The following is an 18275-nucleotide window of genomic DNA, read 5'->3' as shown; positions in this document are numbered from 1 at the left end:
ATTGCATAGACAGGAGCTGGAGAACAGCTGTATGTGGAATAAAAGCTGTTCTAGACTTGGGATGCTGCTGTGTTTCTGGGGAGAAGGAACTGTCTATGTGACAATGAAACAGTTCAAAGGACCCACCTTCTTCCATCTCCTCTGCCTGCAGGTTATTATTCTGTTCTGCTCATTCATTCCATGTTCCTTATGTTTCTTAGATGGACTTTGAGGGAACTTTTACCCTGGATCACAGATAATCTCAAAGATGACCTTTGTTTTGATGTGGTCCCTGGACTGCCATCTTGCCAAAGCAGATTTTATTTTTTTTTTCCTGTTTTAAGTTATGAAACTGCCAGTTCTGTGCCAGCACTGTTAACTGTCTTCTCCTTTCAGTTCTAAGGCTGTCTACCAATGCTGGTCAATGGAAAGAGCCTGCAAGCAAGGTGACCCATGCATTAGTCAATATTAGGTAAGGAGTAGAAGTTAATTACTCTTTTAAAGTTTCTCATTTCCTGTGTGACTACATTTGTATCATGACAGTTTCATGTTTCCTTTAATGAATTTTGTTTTGAATTTGTTCTACTTGTTGGGCTAAATTGTTGTTCTAAACAGGGCTCACAGGCATAAAGGAATGATCACCAGGATTCGATTGTCCTCTAATAATTCTCTCAGCTCTTCTGCAGACTGAGTGTTTTCAAAGCATAGCACAAACTGTAATGAATTAATCCTCACATCATTCTTGGGGGAAGTTGTACAGCAGAGAATAATGCTGTGCTGGCAGAGCAATTGTGAACCTAATGGATTTCTGTTGCGTGATTCTATTGCAATTCCACAAAGCTATGAAGGGGACTGTAAGCCTGCTGTAATAAGCAGATTCAAGGCCTCTTAACATTGCAAGATTTTTTGTGTGTTTAAAACTGATTATTTAAGGACATTTCAATGTTCTCTTAAACCGCCTCTTCCTGTTCAAGGGCAGAAGGGGAAAAGTTATGCTTTACTTGTAAGGCTAAGTAGTATAGATCTAGGTATGTGTTCTTTCACAGTGGCAAGTATTTATTTATCTAGCACCTGAAGCAGCTACTGCTGACCAAGCTGGGTACTGGGCAAGACAATCATGGATATTGTTAGCGTAGGAAAACATATAACCACACAGAGGCGATCATATGCGGTTCTTTATTCCAGCGCGCGGGACACCGGGGTGATAATACACCCAAATCTGATGTCCCAAGCATACAGAGTCGATTCGTGATTTTTATAGTTTAAATTATACACATGTTAACTAACCTCCACCCCTAGATACTGATTATCCTATTCCTTAGTTACTATCTTAAATCATACCTACGCTTCTGCCCTGATCCACACTTGATTTGGTTAAAACAATAGCATGGAGCTGTTTACAGAAACTGACGCTTGTTCCAAGCTAGCTGCGTAAGTTCCAGTTGTACGTTCTCTACTTTCCTCCCCCTATACATTACTCAATCTAGAAATTATATTTTTTAACCCTCCACCAACATTCCCCCCTTTGAAAGTATTTTCACTCTAATATACTAAGTGTAAATGCTTTCACTTAATACAGTCCATTAGGCTTCAGAGTTCATACTGGATGTTCATCTTCAAATCCTCTGTTGTCATAGGCTTTGTCCGGGATGTTGTTGCGGATTGAAGGTGCTGGGTTCCGTGCCAATGCCTTCATTATGGTCCTGTTCCAAGATGCCTTTTTCTGTATCTCTCTCTTCAGGATTCTGTAAACTAACCAAATTACTAAAAATATAATCAGTAAAATTATCAGATTTTCAAGGATAGACTTTATCCATGAACTCACATTCCATCCTAATCCTTCAAAGATTTTACCCAACCAGCTAGTAGCTAAATCCTTTTGTTCCTTTTGTGCCTCATGCTCTATTTGTTTTAACTGACTGATGTCATGTTCTACATCTGCAGTTACATTTGGGATGTGGATGCAGCAATGGTCGATTTGTCCCTTTAAATATCCACACACTCCGTGTTCTTTCAAAAGTAACATATCTAAAGCCAAACGATTTTGCAGGGTCATTTTGGTGGTGGCCTGTAATTGCACATTGAGTTCCCTAAATCCCTCTCGTGTGATTCTTGCTAATCTGTCTACCTGACCTGTGAGTCTATATAGCATTTCTCTATTTCGATAATTTGCAATGGGACCAAACAAGGATTCTAGGGCCCACCCAATCTTTACTCCACTAGAGGGTTCCTTCCAAGTGTCATCTGGGTTCTTGTCTTCTGAGACGTCTCGCTTTGCTTTTATTTGCAAGGCTTCACTGCTCCTGTTAAATGGGGATTTCTTCCAAATTGGACATAAAGTGGGAAGGCCCAGGGTGATTTCTCTTACCTCCCCGTCCATAGGCAAGTGTGTTGTCCATGTGCCATCACTCATTGCCCATACAAATGGTCCTGGACTTCGAATTGTACTCCTGCTACATCCTACTATAATCTTAGAATCTATTTTGCCTTGTTTGTGTTTAATTTTCCTGCAGGCACAACCAATTCGTAAGGCTATTGCCAATGGTGACCACTGTTTCATTTCTAGATTGTCAGAGGTGCAATCATAAATTTTCTTACATACCCACCAACTTACCTTATTTGCCTCTTTCTGACTGCTAGTATCAGTATTTGCCACTGTGGGATCTGTCTCATTTTCAGAGCCTTTCCATTTAATGCACCAGGGTGTGCTTTCCATATATTGAAATTTCTGGAGGATGCTCACAGACCATGCACTGTCCCAAGGTTCCAGTCCTTTCCAATCCTTCTCTTCACATTTCCACACCACAACACTTTCTGTAGCGTTGTCCCTGATCTTTTGATAGCGTAGAAACCAACATTGCCATTTTGCAAGGTCTTGGTCCTTAACCCACCACTCTATGATTTGTCCCAATTTGCCATTACTAAGAATGCACTCTGACTTTCTCATGGGTTGCATATAGGAATCCTCTGTTATCTTCCAGTATTCTCTGACCACCACCCTTGACTCTGGTACTTGTTTACAGTTAATTGTTTTGTTCCCTCCTATTTCAGGTAATTTTGATGTTATTATTCCCCAGCTTACTGGGTCCCCTGCTGCCTTTGGTATTGGCAGACAGGCCGTTATTCTGCTGGTATTATGCATTTTGGCAAAGTCTCTGACCAATCCAATCATTACATTCTCAGCCCGAATTTCATTAGAAATTTCTATTACTTGTGTTTTTGCCTGTATCTCTCTCTTCATTCTAGAATGAAGAGTTGTTAGTTGACCCTTCTGTATCCCATATCCCAAAGTAACAGCAATCCCTACTGGTGACATTAGTATCCATGAAATTAACATTACCCACAGGAAGAGCATGAGCACAGTTACCAATACCATTTGAACAGTTACAGACGTTTCAGCCTCAGCTTTGTTGGTCCAAAAGTTTCTACAGCCCACGACTGGACTCCACGAGGGACCTTCTTCACACGTGTGTAGTGTATCCAGGGTTCCACTCCAGCCACTTTGACTGCTGTAAAGGTGGTTAGCAGTACCTGATGGGGACCAGTCCACTTCTCTTTTAGTGGTTCTTCGTTCCAGGTTTTGATGTATACCTCATCTCCTGGTTCGATATTGTGGACTGGATTCTCCAGGGCCAGTGGTCTGTTCCACACGAGAACACTTCGGAGCCGAGCTAGAGTTTTCCCGAGGGACAGAACATAATTATACACATCTTGTTTCCCTGTGACATGAACATTTGGATTGGGGTTAGGAGATTCATATGGTTTCCCATACAATATTTCATAAGGACTAACTGACATCCCACTCCTAGGCTTTATCCGAACCCTCAGCAATGCTATCGGCAAAGCCTGTGGCCACTGCAGTTTGGCTTCCTGGCATATTTTACTGATCTGCCTCTTCAGTGTCTGGTTCATTCTTTCTACTTGCCCACTTGACTGGGGTCTCCATGGTGTGTGGAGGTCCCAAGATAATCCCAATAACTTGCTTACCTCTTGTACCACCGTGGCTATGAAGTGTGGGCCTCTGTCTGATGATATCCCTAGGGGCACCCCAAACCTGGGAATGATCTCCTGTAATAACCACTTAACTGTTTCCTTTGCTTGGTTTGTGCGACAGGGAAGGGCTTCTGGCCATCCAGAAAACGTGTCAACCCCTACTAACAGGTATTTGTATCCCCGAGTTTTTGGCAGTTCTGCAAAATCCACTTGCCAATAGTCTCCTGGTTCTATTCCTATCCGAATTCTGCCTAACTGTGCCTGTCGTCTAGCTACGGGATTGTTTTTCAGACAGATTTCACATTTAGACATTACTGACTTGGCCATTGTTTGCATCCGTACTGAGATTAGGTATTGTCTTAACCACTTTACCAACGCCTCTGCACCCCAGTGACACTCATTATGTTTTACCTGTAAAATTTCTCTCATTACCAAAGGAGGTACCACTATTTGCCCTTGTGCGGTTACATACCACCCTTCTGCGTTCTTCTGTGCCTTCAGCAGTTGTGCTAGTCTGTCATCTTCGATTGTGTAGTTTGGCTTCGGAGGCAAATTAAATTGAGAGATATTAAGTCTTGATGGTATCAACGCCATTGTTTTCTGCACCTCTCGCGCTACCTGACGGGCTGCCCAATCTGCTTTTCGATTTCCTTCACAAATTTTGGAGTTGCCTGATTGATGTGCCTTGCAGTGCATGATTGCTACTTGTTCAGGTTTTTGTACTGCATCTATCAATTGTAGGACTGCATCTTGATGTTTAATATTTGTCCCTTGGGAGGACAGCAGTCCTCTTTCTTTCCATAAAGCTCCGTGTACATGCACTACTCCAAAGGCATATTTGGAATCAGTCCAAATATTCACTGTCTTCCCTTCACTCAGCTCGAGTGCTCTGGTTAATGCGATTAGTTCTGCCCTTTGTGCAGACGTGTTAGGTGGTAGTGATTTTGCCTCTATTACTACATCAATTGTAGTTACCGCATATCCCGCGTATCTGGCTCCGTTCTCCATGAAGCTGCTTCCATCTGTAAAGAGTTCCCACTCTGGTTGCTCCAGGGGGACATCCTTCAGATCTGTTCTTGCTGAATAAGTGTGCTCGATGACTTCTAGACAGTCATGCTCTAATGGGCCTTCCTCAGCTGTGGCACCTAGAAATAGAGCTGGATTCAAGAGGTTAGTTGTTTTTAGTGCAACATCATCCTGCTCAGTCAGGGTTACCTGAAACTTCATCATCCGGCTTGGAGAGAGCCAATGGCCCCCCTTTTGTTCCAGGACTGTAGTTACCATGTGTGGCACATAGACATCTATGTGTCTTCCCATTGTGAGCTTCCTGGCTTCCTGTATCAGCAGCACCGTAGCTGCCACTGCCCGCAGACATGAAGGCCATCCGGCACTTACGTTGTCGAGTTGTTTGGAAAAGTAACCCACCGGCCTTTTCCAGCTTCCCAGTCGTTGGGTCAGGACTCCCAGTGCCAGTCGCTGCCTTTCATGCACGTACAGCTGAAAGTCTTTAGACAGATCAGGTAACCCCAAAGCAGGAGCAGTTGTCAGTGCTTCCTTTAATTTCTGGAAGGCCTCTTTCTGTGGTTTGCCCCAGGTGAACGGCTGCGTCTTCTGAGCCTCGTACAAGGGTTTTGCAATCAGTCCATAGTCCATGATCCACAGGCGACACCACCCTGTCATTCCGAGGAAGATCCGCAGCTCGTGTAGATTCTGAGGCTCTGGAATAGCACAGATAGCTTGAATACGATTAGTACCCAGTTTTCTCTGCCCTTGTGAGATTTCACATCCCAGGTAAATCACAGTCTGTTGGGCAATTTGTGCTTTTTCTCTGGATACCTTATACCCTCCCATTCCTAGTGAATTTAAGATCTCAATGGTTACCTTTATGCAGGTCATTTCTTCCTCTGTTGCAATCAAAATGTCATCTACATACTGGAGTAATAAATATTGGTCTCTTGGTACTTGCCCTTCTCTGGTCCAGATTTCCAGTTCTTTTGCCAGTTGACTTCCAAAGAGAGTGGGCGACCCCTTGTACCCCATCGGTAATCGACTCCAGGTGAGCTGAGTTTTTCTTCCACTTTCTGGATGTTCCCACTCAAAGGCAAATAGTTTCCTACTTTCTTGGTCAAGGGGTATACAGAAGAAAGCATCTTTTAAGTCAATTACAGTAAACCATTTATATATCTCTTTTACGGATGCTAACAATGTATAGGGATTGGCAACCACTGGATGAATGTCTTTTGTTATCTCATTTATACCTCTTAAATCCTGTACAAGTCTATACTCACCATTGGGTTTCTTCACTGGGAAAATTGGGGTGTTATATTCCGATTTACATTCCTCTAGAATTTGATATTTTAAAAATTTATCAATGGTCTTTGCTATTCCCTGTCGTGCTTCTGGTTTTATAGGGTATTGTTTGATTCGTACAGCCTTTGCTCCTTCTTTTAACTCTACATGTACCGGTTGTGCCAATTTAGATTTTCCAGGTACATCTGTTTCCCAGACAGAGGGAATTACTGCATCTTCTACTTCTTTAGGAATATTAGAAATTGGTTTTTCTTTTATCATCAAAATCTTTCCTGTCTTAGACTCCGGAATTTTCATTACGAGTTCACCATTCTCAAAAGTAATTACTGCCTCCAGTGCTGCCAGTAGATCGCGCCCTAAGAGCGGAGTTGGGCAGTCTGGCATGTATAAGAATTCATGGGTCAAGATCTTATCTTCAAAGCTCAATTCTAGGGGTTGCAAGAATGGCCGTACCTCCTCCTTCCCTGTGGCTCCAATGACTGCTGCTGACTTGTTCCCGATTTGCCCCTCAAGATAATTTAGTACAGAATGTGTGGCCCCCGTGTCAATGAGAAAATCTACGTCTTTTCCTTCTAAATGCAAAGTCACCATGGGCTCTCTTGATCCTGGCTCCCTCTCATGTAAAACCATGACCCTGGCTACACCCTCCAGCTGATGCTCACCACTTTGATTAAACATACTGTCTAACTGAGGCTGACCATTCTGGCTAAACCGGTTTGGACACTCCCTTTTCCAGTGTCCCTCCATCCGACAATATGCACACTGATTCAGACCTAATCTACCATGACCAGAACCTCTGCCAAAGCCACCTCTATTAACGCCACGACCACCTCTACCACGTCCCCGCCCCTGTCTCTGTAAGACTGCCAAAAGGCTTTGCCCCTGTTTCTTGATAATTTCTTTGTCCCTGTTATTATAAACTTTCCAGGCAACCTCTAGGAGCTTATCCAAGTTTCTTAACTCTTCACCTTCCAGTTTCTGTAGCTTTTTCCTAATATCTTCCTGTGCCTGACCCAGAAAAATAAAGGCAAGCTGAGTTCTTCCTTGCTCACTGTCTACCTGAAGATCAGTATATCTTCTAGCTGCTTCCTTAAGTCTTTCTAGAAAGGCAGTGGGAGATTCTTTCTTTTCCTGTCGAATTTCATACAACTTAGACCAGTTCATACTCTTAGGTATTGCCTGTTGAACACCAACTGAAATCCACTCCTGATATCTCTTTAGCCTTAACATATCCACTCCAGAGGGGTCATTAGCATCCCACTCTGGGTCTGCAGTGGGAAAATTATAATCCAGTGTCCCTGTCACCAAACCATTTCGTATGTCTTCTCTAGCTCTTTCTCTTGCTGCTCGAAGAACCATATCTCTCTCTGTCTCATCCATCAGAGTGTCTAATATGACATGAATATCTTCCCAATCAGGGTTCTGAGTTTTCATTATCATCTTAACCACACGAGCTACCTTATCTGGGTTTTCTCTATACGTTCCGGCTGATTGTTTCCATATAACTAAATCAGCAGGTGAAAAGGGTACCTTTACAAAGACGGGTCCATTAGTTCCCACCCCTTGCCTTAGTGGTGCAATAATCATTCTCTTTTGTTTGCCTGATTTTAATATACCCTTTCCTGCCTGAGGCCACTCCAGGGCCAGTTTTCCTCGTGTTCGGTGAGCTACTGGGGCGTCTAGTTCATCTGCTTCACTGTCACTACTTTCCATTCTATCTGTCTTCTTCACATTTCCCTTTTGCTTCCGCCTCACAATTACATCTTGGACAGGTGAATCGGGGAGGGGAGGATACAGGGGGGCAGACGGGCCAGAAGCTGGTGAAGGAGGTGTAGGTGGGAGCGGAGGGTACCCTTGAGCTGGTGTTAGAGGTGGGATAAATCTTTCAGCGGGTGTGGGCGGGGGAGCAGGATAGCTTTGAGCAGGTGTATGTGGAGAAGGGGGGGTTCTCTGAGCCAGCGGAGGAGGGACCGGCACCTGGGCAGGCAGAGCAAGCGGAGGAGCGGCTGGCACAGGCAGAGGAGGATAATTACCTTCAGCAGACAAAGGTGGGGGTGAAACATATTGTGCTGGCGCGAGCGAGGGGTGTGTAAGAGAATCAGGTGGGGTCAGGGTGAGCGGGGTAGAACTTGGTGTTGAGGGGGCCGTGGTGGTTCCAGGAGCCATGGGAGATACCAATAATTCCGATTCCAGTTCATCTCTTTTTCCCCCTAAAATTTCACTTAAAACTGCATGTTCCATACAATGCTTATTTTGGACGCAAGCCAGACACTTATTATTCTCAAGCTTCATTGCTTTCATTTTGTCAAGCCACAAAACCGGTTTCTCAAGCAAGCACAGAAATAAGTCAATATATGGTAATTGTTCTACCCTTCCATCTTGTGTACAAAGCAATCTAAGTTGCATAATAACCTTCACATCAAAAGACCCGTTTTTCGGCCACCTCTGATTTTCAGGCAAAGCGTATTTTGGCCAGTGAACATTACAATATTCAATCAACTTATCTTTTCGTAATTCCTGACCGAAGTTCCCCTCTTTCCAATGTGCCAACAAACAACCCAACGGAGAAGAACTTGGTATAGAGGCATTATTGCTGCCCAAAACCTCTTTTAACCCTTTTAGTTTCTCCATATTACAGATACATAAAAACCACAGATGCCGAACCTGCAACGCTTTCGCGATGTCTGACGGACGGCTGCCTAGGCAATACCACCAGGAATTCCTTTTGCCCAACCAAGCGTAGCTTTCGCTGCGTCTTAATGGCAGGCCCCCAGACCAGAGAATAAAGAACCTTACCTCTCACCAGGGGTCGTTGTGAGCGGCGAGGGTCGCGGCTCCGATGGGCTCCCCGAGAAATCACCCGGTGCCGGCTGGAGCGTGATCGGGTCGCGGGGTCCTGGCTGCGCCCACAAGGTCCCGTCCTGGGTCGCCAAAAATGTTAGCGTAGGAAAACATATAACCACACAGAGGCGATCATATGCGGTTCTTTATTCCAGCGCGCGGGACACCGGGGTGATAATACACCCAAATCTGATGTCCCAAGCATACAGAGTCGATTCGTGATTTTTATAGTTTAAATTATACACATGTTAACTAACCTCCACCCCTAGATACTGATTATCCTATTCCTTAGTTACTATCTTAAATCATACCTACGCTTCTGCCCTGATCCACACTTGATTTGGTTAAAACAATAGCATGGAGCTGTTTACAGAAACTGACGCTTGTTCCAAGCTAGCTGCGTAAGTTCCAGTTGTACGTTCTCTACTTTCCTCCCCCTATACATTACTCAATCTAGAAATTATATTTTTTAACCCTCCACCAACAATATGATTGATTGGAAAATGGAAGAATGTTAAAAGAGAAAATTAACTTCTTAGCTCTGGCTTGTAAACAAACCATAAAAGTACTTACACTGAAAAAAAATCTATCACTTCCCCAGTCACCCCAGACTCTTGGTGTCTGTGCAACACTAAGGAGCTCAGTAATGTTGCATTGCTGGTACTCATTTTCCTCACTAAAGACATTGTGTAGGACAAACTCGCTGAGGGCATTTTTCAAGTCAATATACATTTTACATGTCTGTAACCACCTTAAAGGTTCCCTTAATAAGTCTGTAAGCTTGATAACATCATATATGATTCTAGACTTATTTGGCTGCTCTCCTTATTTTTGGGTTTTTAAACAGATGTAAGTGAACATGTGTGGGTAGGCAGTGCACTTGGAGTGAAGCAGCAGAACAGGTGGCTGTTGACTACTGTCACTTAATGTGACACAAAGTGTCTGCTCTGGGAATGCTCTATAACTAGCGAGGGAAGTCTAAACTCAGTAGAGAGAAAAACCAAGTGATCATAGAGAGTTTGTGCTCACCTCTGGTTTGTGGAACCAAGACTTTGCATGGGCTTATTTCCTGTTAGCTTTGCAACTGCTTTTGTGAAGGTCAGCGTGCACCTGAGACAAGATGCAACCAAAAAGGGACTAGAACCTGCTTTAGCTCCCCATTATCTGGGCTTCCTGTTTGTTTGTGCCCCTTTGGTTTTCCCTTAGAGTGGTCTTAGCGTACTGTGTCTTACTTGGATCCTTTTGCCATGAAGGAAATGAATTTAGAGATATTCACACTGGATTTTTTTCCTCACCTTGCTTCATTATTCTGTAAAGTTTTTATGAGCAGTGATTACTTGCTGTTTGCTGTAACTGTGCAGTGCAAAGTCATGCTTCAGTTTATATCTTGGTCTCATTACACAAGCTATTTAAAAATAAATAAACATTGCAATTTCCTTATCCTAGGGCTTTTAGTGGGTTTTAGAAATGTAAAAGCATCTGCCTGTGCACGCATACAGTGGGCTTTAACAAGTGTCTTAAATCTTAGTCTATCATTATATGTGCATTTCTGCCTGGAGAGGAGCAGTGAGTTGTTTACAGTATTCCAAGACTGCAATGCATTTGTGTTACAGGAGCAACTGTTGAGGAGACACCAAAACAGTCCTGCTTGTACCCCACAGTGCTGGACTGATGAGCTCTGCTGATTTATTGCTTAAATAGACAGTCAGGATGAGTAATACCTAGAGAATCTTAGACACGTTCTTCTTTAAACTCAGCTATGGAGAGATCTGGCTTTGTGTATCCTATTATAGTATGGGCAGTACCTTTTAGTTGGACTAAAAGTTCTCCAGTAGACAGTCTGAGTTTTGTTGTTGCTCATTATTTGATTTTCATTGTCCTTACTCCAGTCCAAAAAGCAGTCATGAATATTCTTTTTGAGTATTAAGAGATAGGGAGGCTGTTCCCGCTTTCTCTCCTTTCTACAGATAATTCATAATTTCTGTCCAACCCAAAGAAAATGAAAAATTGAAGAAGAAAGAATAATAATATCCTTATCTGTCTGAAAATCTTACATACCAAACTGAAATGAGTGATTCTGATTGCTGTCCTATCTCATAATAGTCATTATAATTTCTGGCTGTGAATTAGTCTCTGGTTTTCATAAATAATTGAGATATGATAGACTGCAAGATATAGCTGCAGCACTGATGGGGTTGAAATAGGAAGATTCAGCAGTTGGTGGTTTGAAAACTCACCTTTTCACCTATGAGGAAATAAACACATTTTGAGACAAGATTTTTTTTTTTTTTAACTAATGAGCCTCTTCAAGATAACATTGTGCAGGTTTGCATTTAATGAGAATTTTATTAATGCAGGGTTCAAAGGGGCATTTTCTGATTGCCTATTCAGTGAGAAAGTTGGCAGCTGAATCCCTGTATTCTTTTAATAGACTTTCTCCAGATGAGGATTTTTCCAAGGTGAGTAAATAGATTAACTCAATGATTAATAGGCTGAATGTCTCCCTTGTCTGAAATTCAGCCTCATCATAATTTTTAAAGTAATTTTATTTTTCTCACTGAAACACTTTTAATAAGCAGAGAGTAAGTTTGTAACATGGAACTAGGTGATAGGATCTTTTTGGTGTGTTTTCTGTGCTATTGCAGCATATGCTGCAATCCTCACTTGGGTGCTTTCATTCACTCTTCCATCTTTCAGCTGCTTTTGTTCCACTTGAGCCACCCTGTGTGATGCTTTTTCCTTGAATGGAAGATGCTGCTTCTCCCAGGGCTGCTTTTGGGGTTGTAGAGGGGAGACTGGGGATTTGGAAGGAGCACTCAGAGCATTGCATCAATGTGTATAAAGTGGTTATGCTTGGTGCCAGTCTATGCAGGAACACTCTGAAGGAATATTTGTAATTTTGCTTAGGCCAAATTGGACTGTGTTTATTTGTTGTAGGACATTTGTCATCCTGGCCCTGAAGCTATAGCTCCTGATAAATTACCAGCAGAACTGCCCTTATTGCAAACCTTGACAGAGGAGAAGGCTCCATTCAGATATTTGTTAGGAAGTGGGTGGCTGCAAGCAGTTCACCTAGTACCTTCAGGATTGTTCCACCAGACTGAAAGGAATTTAGCATTTGTTTAAGGGGAGAGAAGACCAAAATGCTTCTGACCTAGTCATGTTGCAGTGGCTTTTATGCAGGATATGTGAAAGTGAACCTGCTGGTAGAGAAATTCATCTGTATTTGTGGAGTAGGTGGTGATCTACAGATTACAGTCAGCTGAGACTGTGTGCAAAATATGTGTTTATATCTGTACACACTCACTTTCTTCTTTACCTCTCTGTACAGACGTAATATATTTTTTTCCAATATGAATCAGAATGAAAATGGAAGAACAGGCTTAAAGCCTGTTTATGAAAAGAAATGGTCAAGAAAATCTATGTTCATATGTATTAAAATACAGATATCTGTATGAACATTATAGGTATATGTACCTATATAAATGTGAATATCCATATATGGTTGTCTAAGTATATATATATAAATACATATATAATACATATACAGACATACACACATATATACACTTAAATTCTATATATTTATTTACGTATAGAACACACAGAGACATATTTCCTGTGACAATGGGCTTATTAAAGCCATCATCTCCAAGCTGAAAGTACCAAACACCTTCTTTTTCCAGCTTCTCCCAGATGAAACACAAGGGTTGGCTATGGATGCTCAGGTATTGCTTCTTCCAGCAGGACCATTCCTGGGACTGTGGAACCATGTGGAGCTGCTCAGGGCCAGCCAGTGCAGAGCAGCAGAGGGTGCTCAGGCATGCAGGTTACAGCCCTCAGTGATCTGGAGTTCATTCCCTGCAATTCTTAAAACCACCTGTGAGGACTGTACTGATGGGATAACAGCTCCATTGAGTTGTTCACTGAGGTGTGTTTAATGGTAATGACCTCTGACATGCTGTCACTGCTAATCAGCCTGACTGAGCTCAGATCACAGGGTAGTACAAGACAGTCAACAATTATTTTTAATAAGGAAAAAACAACAAAGCCCAAAGAGCAAGTCAGAAATTTATTTTATCGGTACTTTTAAATCGTAACAAAAGCTTGACAAAATTATGAATCAAATTCTTAGTAAAAGGATGTAAAAAAACTTCTGAACTGTATGCATCCAAGCTATTTGAAGAATTACTGTATTGCAGTTTTCAAGTGGTAGTGTGGTAGCCTGAAAAAATTCTGATGCTGAAAATCTGAAAGCAGATTTTAGATGAAGATTCTGGCTTTGTTCTGGTTCTTTTTTAGTGATCTGTGGTCACTCCTCACAGAAGTAGCAAAACTAGCAGACCCTTCTTGTCATTTCATGTGTTTGTTGCAAGCTTTTCTGACTGCGTAGGGACTTTGGCACAGCAGAACAGTTCCTGAAATGCCACAATGGTTACAACAGAGTTATAGTGGTTACTCAGAGTTCACCTGCTACCACTGGTTGTTTTTCACTCGACTTTGCAGTATTGTGGTAGGGAAAGTTCCTTTGCTAGGAGCAACGGATCTTGATGAGAACAGGTTCTGGCATTAGCTGGCACCTGGACAGAGAAAGCAGGTGGATTTAAAGGGAAAAACCTTATGACCAGCAACATATTAACAGGAGAATCAAAAGAGAAGGAAAGAAGCATTCCTGTCTTGGGTTGCAATGTTTCATCTTTTCACAGCAGCCCAACTCATGTTTCAATTATTATTAGTATTTAAGGTTTCATCTGGTTGTGTAACTTCAGTGCTTCGTTTCTTGTACAGTCTCTAATTTCTTCTCAAGGCAGGAGAGTTAGTTTTCAGTTATTACTCTTTATTTACTAGCTGATTCATCTTGATGTGTGTCTTTGCAGAGCCATAGCCAATTTCATTCTGCTGTAATTTTCTTTCATTCTTTCCCATTTGTGCAGTGGGTTAATTAAATGTTGTCTCTGCCACTGGCCCAAATCCAGGGAGCAAATCTGTTGGTTGAATGGCATTGTATGGACGAGTTCCACAAACACAGCAGCAGGGTTTGGCAAGTCAGGTACATCCCCAGGTCACCCTCCTTCTTTCTGCTAGTTATTTCCGTTTCAGTCATGAAGGGACTCTGACAATGTCACAAAACCCTGTTTTCTCTTTAATGAGCTTCTGTTTTCAACAGGTTTTTTGGAAGGATTGATTTCTTTGTTGTTTCCTTCTTTTTTGATGACTTACAATTTCTGGAGCCGATGCTGATTTTTAGCAAAGATGTTTGTATGGCAAAGAATGCCTCTGTCTGAGATACCATAGCCATAGCTTGCTTTCTTCAGTGCATTTGGATGCCATTCTGCAGAGATCACTTTTTCTCTAAAATTTCATCCTCAGAGTGAACAAGGCTTTTTGGATTGGGGTGGAGAGGATCTTGAAGTGATTTATTCCTAGGATGGTAGCCTCATTAACTGGCTTTCTTAGCTTTTTTCCAAGGTTACAAGGTTTACAAGTTTCCAAAGCTGCTTGTATCAGCAGCTTTCATCTCCTTTCCTCACGTCTCAAGGGTGACAGGCTGGCCTTCAAGAGAGGCCTGGGAGCAGGATCCACTTCTCTACTCCAGCTGCTCTGTAGGGTTTGTGGTGGAGGTGATCCCTTTGTACAAGGGAGGATTGTTTGCTGGGTTCAAAGGAAACTCCTCTTCAGAACAGCCACTGCTTGGCAGGCTCTTCCAAAGTTCAGCAGGTCTCTTAGCTCATGTGATTCTTGTAAGGTGAACATCTCAGTGCAGTTCACCCACTTGTGAGCATTTGTCCTCCTGGACATTTTACTGGAAATATTTCTTCCTTGAAATGTGAACATTTGCAAAGTTAGGCAGGATCTGTAGGCTACTTAGCAGTTTGGTGAGAAATGTTGCCTCCATTGCTAGTGGATTAGGAACCCAGGTTTCATTTGCCTTTTGACAAATGCAGCTGCTCTGTGAATAGGGAATTCCTGATCTCTGCTGGACTCATGGGTACAGACCGTAGGCTTACAAGGTGGAGTTAGTTAACCTGCTCGCAATTTTTGTTTTTTTGAAAGCTGTGTTTGCAGTCTTGGAAATGTGATGTTGGCACATAATTTCAGCTTTTGTGTCGATGAATTTGGGGTGTGAAGCTTTGGAAAAACAGCAGAGGAGAGAAGTCAGAGACCTCTCAGTGCAGTTGTGGTCTCCTGTTTGATTTATGTGAGTGACTGTGCACTGCCTGATCTGAAGAAGTGTGGCACTAGGCAAGAAATGTTTTTTTGTTTTGCTTGCCAAATACCTTTCTCTGTAGAAACATAAAAGTAATAGAGAATATATGTCAGCATGGGGAGTACTTCTGCTTTATTTCAGAAGTGAATATAATATTTATTGGTCAGAAAGTTTCTGTCTCGTTTGCAGATGTTTTGGTCTCGAATCCCAGTGCTTGACACAGGGAAGTTATGTCTGAGCTCAGAAATGCATTAAAGCAGGTGCTGCAAACCTAGGATGCAGACTTGTAAACATCTTGGGTTTTTTGTTGAAGCTCAGAATCCAGAGAGCTCTGCTGTTTTCCTCTCTGAATTGTTGTATTGTTTCCTCCTGTTTATGAGAACAATCTTCATTATTTCTCTGGTACTGTGGCTGGCATGAGTTCAGTTCCTAATTGATAGATTTCAACCTTACAGTCAACGTCTTTGTTGGTAGTTCTGTTGCAGCCAGGAAGCAACCAGATTCTTTTGGCCCCAAGAGCTGGCTCTACTGGAACATGATTGAGGCACAGTTTGAAGCAGCTGTTTATAGCTTGTCGAAACTTTGTCCATGCTGGTTTTATTCTTTGGGTAAATATAAGGGACTCTGATCTCTGCTGGTCTCAAATCTGGCTTTCAAGATTCGCTTCAGTGGAGAAAGAACATTAAGCAACTTTCTTCATAACCCAAACAATGTAAAAATCATTGTGAGCTTAAATAACACCTTTTTCCCTTGAAAAGTGATGTAGTATAATGCTGTTTTGCTCTTTCTGTTTAAAAGAAATCTGTTGCTCACAGCAGCAGGCAGAATTATTATTCCCTCTGAAAGTCTGGGCTGTGGGATGTGTACTTAAAGAAAAGCTTTTCAAAAGCAAGTGACGTGTATTTCTTATTATCTTATATTAGTGGGGGGCCTAAATTTTGGGTTTGCTCTAGGAATGTAAATGCCCGATTCTCTTAATCTTCCTTTAGGACTAAACTGACAAAGTACCCACTCATTAAAGTACATCTGCTCATTAAGGTAATGAAGTACCTACCTTATCTGGAACTGAAAGCAAGGATAATAACAATAAATTGTTGGCATGACTGCAGAACTGCAGTCTGTTGGTTTTTTTTTTTTTTCTGGTGCACTCCAGATTGCTCCAGAATCTGGAGCTTAGTTCCCAGGGAACTGTAAGAAGACGACATCTTGTTTCTAAGACTTTGTTCATTAAAATAAATACTCATTCCAGCTTTTAAAGTTAAGGTGTTGGGGTTTTTAGGAGCTCTAGCCATGAAGGCAGAGAAGGTTGTCTCACCCTACCAATAGGTTGTCTTACTCTATTTGTCAAGCAAAACAAAAAACAATTTCTTGCCTGGTGCCACACTTCTTCAGACAAGGCAGTGCACAGTCACTCACATAAATCGAGGTTACAAAGGTGCTAAATTTGCATCTCCCAGTAAGTGAAAGTAAAATGCTTCGAGGGGAAGGGAAAAACAGAGCTTGAGTGAGTGTGATTTCCAAACACGACTGGTTGTGTCAGTCTGTAGAGGATGGAGACACAAACAGCTCAGTGTTAGGGACAACAGGACAGCCTCTCTAAGCACCACTGACCTATTAAACTACTTTTAAGCTGAAATGCTACCAAGTATTTTTTATGGTTATGTCCAGAGTCATCAGTGGTCACTGATGTGATGCTTTGCAGGGTCTAAACACATGTTCTCTTGCTTGTGCAGGTATAGTGCAGGGTGGCTTTTGCAAACTGTTCTTGCTATTAATATCAACATAATCAATGCCTAAAGCTTTGCCTCAAGTACCGTGCTTGAGACAATAGTACTGTGACACTCAAAAAGTGGGAACTTGGGTGTTACTTGGTCAGGAGTCTGAAGTAGAAGATCATTAACTCAGTGAAGAAATCTCACTCCAGTGGAGTCCTGTTGGATAGGATATAAAAACATGGTCTCAAATGTGTCTTATTTTCAGGGTGACCAGAAGTGGAATGACCTTAAAAGCTCCCTGGCAATCCTTTTGCCTGACTTTGCTAGAAAACTTTGAAAGCCTAAAGCTTTTTCATGTTGCTGCTTTAGTGATTAATTAGGTCATCACTTTGTGTGTTAATTACAGTGACATTTTTTTTTCTCATTAGTTGGATTATGGAAAGTTTTTGAGTCTGTGTGGGACGGGAAGTAATTCAACCTTTGTGGCCAAGGGAAGGATGATTTCAGACTTTAGAACATTGAATTTCAATGGTGGCTTTGACTACTGTAAAAAAAAAAAGCTGCAATCCACTATATAAAATGTGGCTGGTAAGTGCTCTGAAGGCAGGATAAATGCCTTTTATTCTAAACAAACGTGATGTTGCACACACTTTGGATGAGGAATTTTAAACTGGATCCTTCTCCTGGGAAACTGTGTAGTTGTGTATTATGTTAAATATATATGTATATAATTATGTAAAATTCTTGCTGCTGGCAGTGGGATGTGAATATGATTTACTTCATGTAATGTCCTTCGTGGTGTGTCTGAAAAGACTTTACAGAGAGGTCATTAAGTAAAGCAGTGTACATGAACAAAGGCCAACTGCTTTTACATACAATTTTTTCTAATTATTTAATGTTTTCCTTATAATTTTGCAACACTGTTTGCTTTGCAATCTGAGCTTTACATTAACTTTTTATGATATTTGAGATGAGCTTTTCTGGAGCAGAAATTCCCTTGTAAACTTAGAAGGTAATAGGTCTGCCATACGTTGTTCTTGATTCCTTAGTTTGAAAGCTGTGGTTGCTTTGAGGTTAAGTCCATGTGTGATATGCTGAGCCTTGCTGAAGGAGCAGACTCTGCAATTCTCACTGGGTAGCACCTATTTTTCTTCCTTGTTTGTGGCTTTTACTCTTAGCATGAGCTAATGTCAGAAATTAAACATGAGGAAGTTTTGTGGCATGAGCTC

At 41.9% G+C, this 18275-nt stretch overlaps 2 protein-coding genes across 2 annotated transcripts in view; one reads left to right on the top strand and one right to left on the bottom strand.

Annotated features, from left to right (window-relative positions):
* Positions 1–18275, top strand: part of ARMH3 (armadillo like helical domain containing 3) — a 122675-nt gene that overhangs the window by 46753 nt on the left and 57647 nt on the right. The window contains exon 23 of the mRNA XM_063405478.1: positions 376–451. Coding sequence (XP_063261548.1) covers positions 376–451 — 76 coding nt within the window. The remainder of the gene's footprint in view (positions 1–375; positions 452–18275) is intronic.
* Positions 1140–10181, bottom strand: LOC134554607 (protein NYNRIN-like). Its single transcript, XM_063405311.1, has 4 exons — positions 10153–10181; positions 9079–9206; positions 3511–6092; positions 1140–1731 (listed from the first exon to the last, which is right to left on the bottom strand). Exons 1-4 carry the CDS (start codon positions 10179–10181, stop codon positions 1717–1719), a joined length of 2754 nt encoding a protein of 917 aa, XP_063261381.1. The 3' UTR covers positions 1140–1716.

This window comes from Prinia subflava, chromosome 9 (assembly GCF_021018805.1).
Source record: "Prinia subflava isolate CZ2003 ecotype Zambia chromosome 9, Cam_Psub_1.2, whole genome shotgun sequence".
Taxonomy (NCBI): Eukaryota; Metazoa; Chordata; class Aves; order Passeriformes; family Cisticolidae; genus Prinia; species Prinia subflava.
Note: the sequence above shows the minus strand (reverse complement) of the source record. Positions and strands in the feature narration are given on the sequence as shown.